An 8,768-nucleotide genomic window follows, 5' to 3' on the forward strand; every position below is an offset into this window, starting at 1 on the left:
CTAGGACAAAAAGGCAGATAGATACTTCAGGGCATAGAGCATCAAGCCTGGAGTCAAGAGAATCTGGTATCAAATGTGACTTTATACATTTTCTAGCTGACTGACCCTGGGCAAGTCACTTAATCCCAATTGCCTATCCCTTACTGATAGTCTGTTTTAGAACTGGTGCTTAGTATTGATTCTAAGATAGAAGATAAGGGATTTCTTTTAAAGGTATATTGTGGGGGGCAGCTAGGTGGCTCAGTGGATTGAGAGTCAGGCCTAGATTCGGGAGGTCCTAGGTTCAAATCTGATCTCAGACACTTCCTAGCTGTGTGACCCTGGGCAAGCCACTTAACCCCCATTGCCCAGCCCTTACCACTCTTCTGCCTTGGAGCAAATATGCAGTATTGACTCTAAGACTGAAGGTAAGGGTTTAAAAAAAAAAGGTATATTGTGTTGGGAAGGCAAAACAATGGTTCAACCTACAATGAGACACCATTTGTGTCAAACTCCACCAAGGAAGGTTAGTAGAATAATCACATCTTTACACTTTTTAAATTTACTCACAGAGGAAAGAAAGAAAAGGAGTCAGGAGTCTTTATTAGAACCTTACCACTGCCTATATGAGGCTATTTCTCAAGTCTTTCCCTTTGTTGCTTTGTATCCACATAGGATCAATTCAATATTCAGAAAGATCATGATAGTTTTAGCATATTATGCATGAACACTCTGGCAAGCAACTTGCTAAAATTGAATATTTGTCCCTGTATTTTTTAACATTTTTATCAATGATTCAAATGAAGACACAAACAGAATGCTTATGTAATTTTTGAGTATTCCAAAGTTAGGAAGTATTGGTAATCCACTGGAGAATGTAGTGAAAATTTCAAAAAAGATCTTGAAATGTCATATCAGATGAGGAAAATTGTAAAGTCCTACATTTGGATTAAAAATTTTAGCATTTCAAGTACAAAATGAAGTAGGCATGATTAGACAGCTATTCATCTGAGAAAGATCTGAGATCTAACCTCAACTGAGTCAATAATATGAAGTGGGGGAATCATGAAAATTAATATAATCTTGGGCTACCTTATGAAAGATATAGCTTCAGAAAAAAAAGGGGGGGGTTATAGACTCCCTGTATTTTGCCCTGGTAAGAGCTCAGGTGATATTGTTCAATTCTGGGAACCACATTTTAGGAAGAATGTTAAGAAGCTGAAGAACTTCTAAGAAGGCACCTAGTAAGATGAAGGACTTCAAGTTCATAATATTTGAAGACCCAGGGAAGAAAGTAAGGATGTTAAGCCTGGAGAAGAGAAGACTTAGGAGGAAAGAGAAGTAGTTGACAAGTTGCCTTCAAGTATTTGAATACCCGTCAGCTAGGAGAGAGATTTGTTCTATTTGTCTCCATTGAGCAGAACAAATGAGTAATGTATTGCATAGAGGTTGCAAAGAGGTTAATTTAAGCTTAATATGAGCTTCCTAGTAATTGGAATGGGATAACCTGCACTGAAGGTTTTCCACATAAACTAGAGGACCATTTATCCAATATAGGAAAAGGACCACTTGTTTGGTTTGTGAAAAGAAGGAATATTTTTCATGAATGAGTTGGATAAGATGGTTACTGACGTCCTTTCCAGTTTTTAAGATTTATTATTCTCCCCTTACTGTATGCTGATTCTTCATCATACTGTCTATATTATTATATATAATAACATTTGTCACCATTTAGATCTTTTAGTTCATTGAGTCTATTAAAAAAGAAACATCCAGCCCAGTGAATAAAACAAAGCTCAAAATAGAATAACAAGCAAAATAAAAAGGAATTAAAGGTCCCAATTGAAGATCTCTTAGCAAGCTTCAGCATTAATAATCAGGGTAGGACATGCCAAACTGTCTAGAAGAAAATTCTGCAGCTAGTTAGCCAACTCCTTCTCTCCCTCACATTGCCAGATCTCCATTTGGTTTTATACCTATTGAACTTTTGATAACTCAATGGAAAGTTTGCAGAATTTCATTCCACTCATAAGCTATATGTCATCATCTTTATATGATGGAGATATCAACCTTGGACAAATTAAAGAGAGGATACATTTTAAAATAGCATCATTGTGGAAATTTAATATTAATCTGTACCACTTTTTCACACCCAAAGACAATATTTAGATTTTAAAGGGGAAGAAGCTTATATGCTTGTCCCACTCCTGTCCCTGACCCTTTGCAAATGAGAATGGAGACAACATCTTCATTTATCTGTAAACAAGTCTCTTGGATAGTTAAGCAACTAAGTAAGCTAGGCAAAGACAGGCAGAGGAAAGTAGACTTGCAGGCTGTGTGAGTCATTCTAAATGACTACTCCCAGTGTCTGGAAGAGCCTCCTCATGTCCTGAGTAAGATCTGAATCCTCTTGTCAAAGAGACTTGGGAGAAGACCATCAGGAAGAGCATAAATTGGAGTAAGGAAAGGAAACAGGACTTTTTTTTTTCAATGGAATCCCAGACTGAGGAGGTTTGGGGCTCTCCAGCTAGCAGGAAGAGGCACTAAAGAGAGCAGTCAACCACATGTGGCTGGTGTTTTTTCTTTCTCTGGACCCTTTTTATTACAAATAAATAATTAGAAATTAAGATATGGTATCCAGAGAATTTTAATCATAATATCATGAGACATTTCAATATGGAGTAGATAGAAGAGTTTTTAAAAGAATAAAAGAAAAGAGGCAATAACCATGGGATTTCTATCTCTTTCTTTTTTCAGGTGATATACAGATTGGAATGGAAGATAAAAAGGGTCAGTTAGAAGTAGAAGTCATCAGAGCAAGAAGCCTCACTCAAAAACCTGGTTCCAAATCTACACCGGGTGAGGAAAAGTCTTAATTCATTGAGAGAAGAGAGTATCAATGTGCAATAAAGGATGAAATTTGTTAAATTTAAATATCAATTCATATTCCACCTGGAAGAAGAAGTTCCCCATTTATAACTTTCTGGTTTAGGACAAGGCTGAATTCCATGAATGCAATCAGTGTTGCACACACATATAAAAAAGGATTCTGCCCCACAAAGCTTTCTTTTCTATTTAATCTGTTAAAAAATATGAAATTCCATTGTTATGTAGCTTTTTAAAAATAGTAAAACAATGCATGGTAATCTCAATAAATATTTGTTCACTAAACAATCATGTTATTCAATTCACTCACATAGCAATCTATTCTCCTATAGCTCCATATGTCAAAGTGTACCTTTTGGAAAATGGAGCCTGCATAGCAAAGAAGAAAACAAGAATTGCCCGAAAAACCCTGGATCCTTTGTATCAACAGTCCCTTGTTTTTGATGAAAGTCCACAGGGTAAAGTTCTTCAGGTCAGTACTCATTTGATTTTTTTAACTACACTCAGAAGTAAAACAAGGGCTAAAAATGAGCATTTCTTCATTCCTCTTTTTGTTTACTATTTCCCAGAAGTAGCAGTATTCTATATGATATATGGTATTCTATCATATCAAAGAAGTGATAGATCAATAAACAGGTAAATAAATAGATAACATATGTGTATTCTAAGGACATAAAACTGCTTAAATATGTAATTGGATATGAACTTGAAATGTCCAGAAACTAAATTTAATTCACCAAAAATGAACCAAGGGTCTATAAGACAGAAATATAAAAGAAAGAGGAAAAGTACTAGATAAATGATGATAATGAAAAAGATAGAACATTTATTAAGTGCCTACCTTATGCCAGATACTCTGGTAAAGAATCAAAAGGAAATTATTGGCTTGTAATATTTAGAATGACTTGAATAAGAATAGTGACAACATCATTTGGTTATGCCAGTAGACTACCTGGATGCCTTTTAATTATCTGTAATTTCATCTGTATGTTGATGCCTCATCTTAACATAGATTGCAGACCTATTTAACTTAAAAGATGGTCTTAGAGAGCTGATGCAGTCAAATCATCTGTCATCCTGGAGCCAACCTAGTGTGGAGTTTCTCCAATTTGAGCTAGAATACTCCACTGACAACAAACATGGAGTTCATTACCAAGCCAATATGTGAGGTTTTGCCAGCTTGATAGACAACAAACTAAATAAGAATTTCCACCACAGAACTATATGGGAAAGAGCAATGGGGAATGGCTATGTTGTTGCTTCTGATATCTGTCACCCACATAATATTAGACAGATCCCCCTACTGGGACTCAGTTTTCTCATCTGTAAAATGAAATGGTCGAATTCAATGACCTCTGAGATCCCTTCCAGCTCTAGATCTATTCCAATCAACTGTCTATTGGAATATTTCAAACTGAATGTGTCATAGGCAGCTCAAACTCATTAAGTCCAAAATGAAACTTCTTTTGTTTTCTCCAAACTCACACTTCTTGAAATCCCTCCTTTCTTTTGTTTTTTTTTTGTAAACTACTCTACCACTCTTCCAGTCACCTAAGTTCACAACCTAAGAGTCATCCCCACTTCCTCAACCTTCATATCCAGTTGCCAAAGTTTCTACCTCTAAAACAACATCTATCAAATGGGTCCCCTACTATGCAACACTTTTGTTCAGGTCCTTATATAACTTGTTGCCTATGGCAAAGTGATGTTTCCATCATACAGGTCAATCTGTATGTCATTCTCCTATCTGATAAAATCTAGTGGTATTCTATTCCATTCGTGTAGGAAAATGAGTAACCAGCTCACTAATATCTTCATATTAATTAGTTAATCAATTAATTAGTCAATTATTGTGATGGCACAGTATATAGAGCTTCCAGTAGTCAGAAAAGTCTGAGTTCAAATCCAGACACAAGCTGGGAAAAATGAGTTAACCTCATACTACCTTATTCCCTTCATTTTTAAAATGGGGACAGTAATAATACCAATACCGAGGTGCTATTGTGAAGATAAAATGAAATAATATTTGTAAAGTGCATTAAAAAACATAAGGTACCATATAAATATGAATATTTATTCAATATAAGTAGCTGATTATTCCTATCATCCAACTACATGCGGCAGATAGATGGTGCAGTAAATAGAGCATTGGGTTAGAGTCAGGAAGATTCATGAATTTGAAACCTGTTTCAAATATCTAATTAAAGATATGATGCTGAACAACTCCTTGTCTATAAAAGAAGGATAGTAATAGCACTTGTATCCTGGGGGTGCTGGGAGGAACAAATGAAATTAAATATATATGTATATGATATAAATATATAATAAATATAAATATATATGACAAACCTTATGGCTATATAAACATTAGCTATTATTATCATTCAAGCAATTGAAATTTATTCAGATTCATCCAAAAGTTTTTGTCAGTTTATAAACATATTCCCAGCTTGGTTTTTTTTTTCCCCTTAGAAAAAAATACTGTCAGCTAGGTGACTCATTGGAAAGAGAGATAGGAGATCCTGAGTTCAAATTTGGCCTCAGACACTTTCTAGTTGTGTGATCCTAGGCAAGTCACTTAACCCCAACTGCCTAGGCCTTCTGCCTTGGATCCAATACTTAGTACAGATTCTAATATGGAAGGTAAGGGTTTAAAAAATATTTTTATATGAATATGTGTGTATGTGAAAATGTATATATAGAAAGAGCTAAGGAAATACAAATATCCCTTTTTAATTAGCTTTAGTAAATCTAAATAAATAGGAAAATGACAATTTATAATATTAGAATTTCTAGAAACTCCCTTGTATACCATTTTTTTGTCTTTGATGGTCTTTTCTCTGCTATCCACACTAGTTCTCCTTCAACTCACTTTTCCACTAAAAAGCATGAAATGAAGTGGCATTTTGCATTAAATTTATTCTGTTTTATGTGTGATTCTCTCTTCAGGTGATCGTCTGGGGGGACTATGGGCGAATGGATCATAAATGTTTCATGGGTGTGGCTCAAATTCTTCTGGAGGATCTTGATCTGTCCAGCATGGTAATAGGATGGTATAAATTGTTCCCGCCATCATCACTGGTGGACCCAACGCTGGCACCCTTGACTCGCCGGGCTTCCCAGTCATCTCTGGAAAGTTCAACTGGTCCTCCTTGCATTCGATCATAGTGAACTGGTAGAGATTGGATCCTAGTTAAGTAAAAGGTTACCAATTCTGGATAATAACTCGAACTAGATATTACATGATCAAAAACGTTGTTGGAGACAGACAATCAACTTCTGTTTTACCTATAATAGTTATCCAAAAATATGTCTGAATTGTTTGTTTAAACCTGGCTTCAAATGACAGATCAAGGGCATCTATCAAATTACAATTTTAAAAAAGTCAATTTGCTAGTGAGAATCACTGATGCTTCTAACTGTTAGCAAAAAAAAAAAATAGGGGGGAATTTAAAATTCACACACACACACACACACACACACACACACAAATACACACAATTGAGCAAACTGGAAGCCCTCACTCTATGGAAAATCTTGTGTTTTACACGTTCTTATCCAGATGACAAGCAGTGTTATTTCCCCTGGTGTTTGAGCAGTGTTTTCTGTACTTGTTACTTCCACTAGTTTTTGGCTGTGTGACCCTCTCTCCACCCATGTTATGACAGTCCTCACTGTGCTGAGACCCTTTATCTTTTTTTTTTCCCAGATCACCAATAAAGGGCTGCAGAACTTCTCTGTAAGCATGCCCCCCCCCCCCGCCAAGTGTTCAATCTCTGGGCAAGGTGATACCTACCAATCAAGGGTCTCATTTCCCATCCCCTCCTCACCCCCCAGTATCAGCTCTTCTGAGTCTTCTATGTAGAAACCCAAAGCAAACCAAGAGGCCAGAATGTTTCTCTCCCCACATGATAATCGCAGCACCACTGTTCTTTTTGCATTCTGGACAAAACCTAAAAATAAAAGTCTATGTTTTGCATGAAAGACTTTTGAAGAAACCTATCTGCAACCAAGGCTGGGGACTGCAACAGCTTAATCTTAGTTTCTGACATTGGAACCAATCCTTGTTAATACTGTTCTCTTCCTAATGTCCAAGAGAGAATGATCACATTCATGTCTATGAATTATACTTTTGACATTGTCCCACAATGTTGACCTGAAATGGAATTAAGCATATGACACTTTCAGCTATTCCCAGGTTTCTCTGCTGTGTGTCCCCTCAGACACACTCGTGTGCCCTGGATAGAGCATGGTATGGGCTGTTTCAATATTCCACTGGGAATTCCAGTTGAAATATTCTGCACTTAACTAATGTTTTTATCCAATTTTAGTTTACATTTCTTTGAGATTGATGCAAGCACAAAGCTTGATTTTTTAACACAAAGTATCTTACTTTTTTGAGGAAAACAAAGTCCAATTTCAATTTGCATTTTCTTCTTTGAGTTTTTCTTGGCCTTGACGTTCCCTTGTGATGTGCTACCAACTGCAGACCGTGCAGGTGCATTGATAGGTTTTTCCTTCCTTTTATGGGCCATTCAATTTTGTGATCACACAGATAGAGCAGCATGACTTGGAACTGTTCAAAGCTGCATGCACGTTTTGTAAAAAAAAAAAATTAAAAAGTAAAGAAACACAAAAGGTAATTTAATAATGTATGTTAGCTCCAAGTAGGCCAGCTTGTATGTTGCATGTACTTGTACAGTTTGCTCGTTAAATCACTATTACTGAAATAACCAAGAAATCTAAGCCATCCATTTTTGTTATAGACATTTGGCAGGTTTTAGCCAGACTCAGTCAGTGAGTCCGGTGCAAAATGTCTATAGATGGACTTTATTTTTTACCCTATGGAAAACGTGATGTAGTTCGGACCAAAACTTCTTTATAAATTATTTTGGTGTAGATTCCTACTGTGGGGCTGTAACACATGTAGAAATTGTGTACACACTAGGTTTTAATCCATTAGACATACTGCCTGCACTGAGTGAATTAATTATTATTTACCATGCCAGACTTATCTGCCCACCATTCCATCGGGCACAGATTGATGACTGCTCGACCTGCTGAGCAAAAAAGAGCTGAAGCATTGGTGCACTATTACTAGAGTCCGTTCTGTCTTAGTGGCCAACAATTGACTAAGTACAATTGGGTAGTATCTTTCTATTTTGACCACTTGTCTTAACACTCCCCTGTGCTTTTAAATGAACTTCCAACTCATGTTATGTAAACATGTTTAATAAAATTTACTTTTCACGTCAGTTGGTAGCCATCTGTGTTCTATGTTTTGCCAGATTGCCATTGAAGGTTCTGTGGTGAGAGCAGAGGTTGGATCATGGGAATGAGAGAGACTGGGCTTTGTTCTCTGTTGCTGATGTTTAACTTGACTTGTCACTGCACTAAATATGTCTTAAAGAATGGCCCAAAGGGTACATTGCCTCACGTACAAGTTTTCACTTTGTCAGCCTGTCTAAGTGAGCACATGAATACACTTCTGAAAAGTGGCATTATTCAAAACAATAAATCTCAGTACAAATCAAATGGAAGGTTGTTTTTCTACTGCTGTTTGAGCATGCTAATAATTTAAGAGGCAACCCAGTTGTCCAGTTGCCAAAGCAATTCACATTATATGAAAAGTCATAATATTGAATCTTGTGGATATAATACGTTGAATATTGAATCTGGGGGCTGTCTTCAAAGCATCTGGTTCTCTTTCCATCCTGTCCTTCTGAAACAATGACAGATTTTGCAATCCATCTTGCATAGAGAATGCTGCCATATCAAAAGTAGGTAGTATTTCCCAAACTGTCCCTAACAGAATATTAGGGAATAAACATATATACAAACACAAATGAACATATGATCATTTTTTAAAGTGTAATATAGGATGAGTACAACTGACTACACAT

At 36.3% G+C, this 8,768-nt stretch overlaps 1 protein-coding gene across 50 annotated transcripts in view; it reads left to right on the forward strand.

Moving 5' to 3' along the window:
• Positions 1-8,400, forward strand: part of RIMS1 (regulating synaptic membrane exocytosis 1) — a 739,353-nt gene extending 730,953 nt beyond the window's left edge. For all 50 annotated transcript variants that reach the window (XM_056818463.1, XM_056818483.1, XM_056818457.1 and 47 more), the window contains 3 exons: positions 2,737-2,838; positions 3,198-3,337; positions 5,815-8,400. In XM_056818463.1, the coding sequence (XP_056674441.1) occupies positions 2,737-2,838; positions 3,198-3,337; positions 5,815-6,033 (461 nt within the window). In that variant the 3' untranslated portion in view covers positions 6,034-8,400. The remainder of the gene's footprint in view (positions 1-2,736; positions 2,839-3,197; positions 3,338-5,814) is intronic.
• Positions 8,401-8,768: the final 368 nt, after the last annotated feature.

This window comes from Monodelphis domestica, chromosome 2, assembly GCF_027887165.1.
Source record: "Monodelphis domestica isolate mMonDom1 chromosome 2, mMonDom1.pri, whole genome shotgun sequence".
NCBI classification, from domain to species: domain Eukaryota; kingdom Metazoa; phylum Chordata; class Mammalia; order Didelphimorphia; family Didelphidae; genus Monodelphis; species Monodelphis domestica.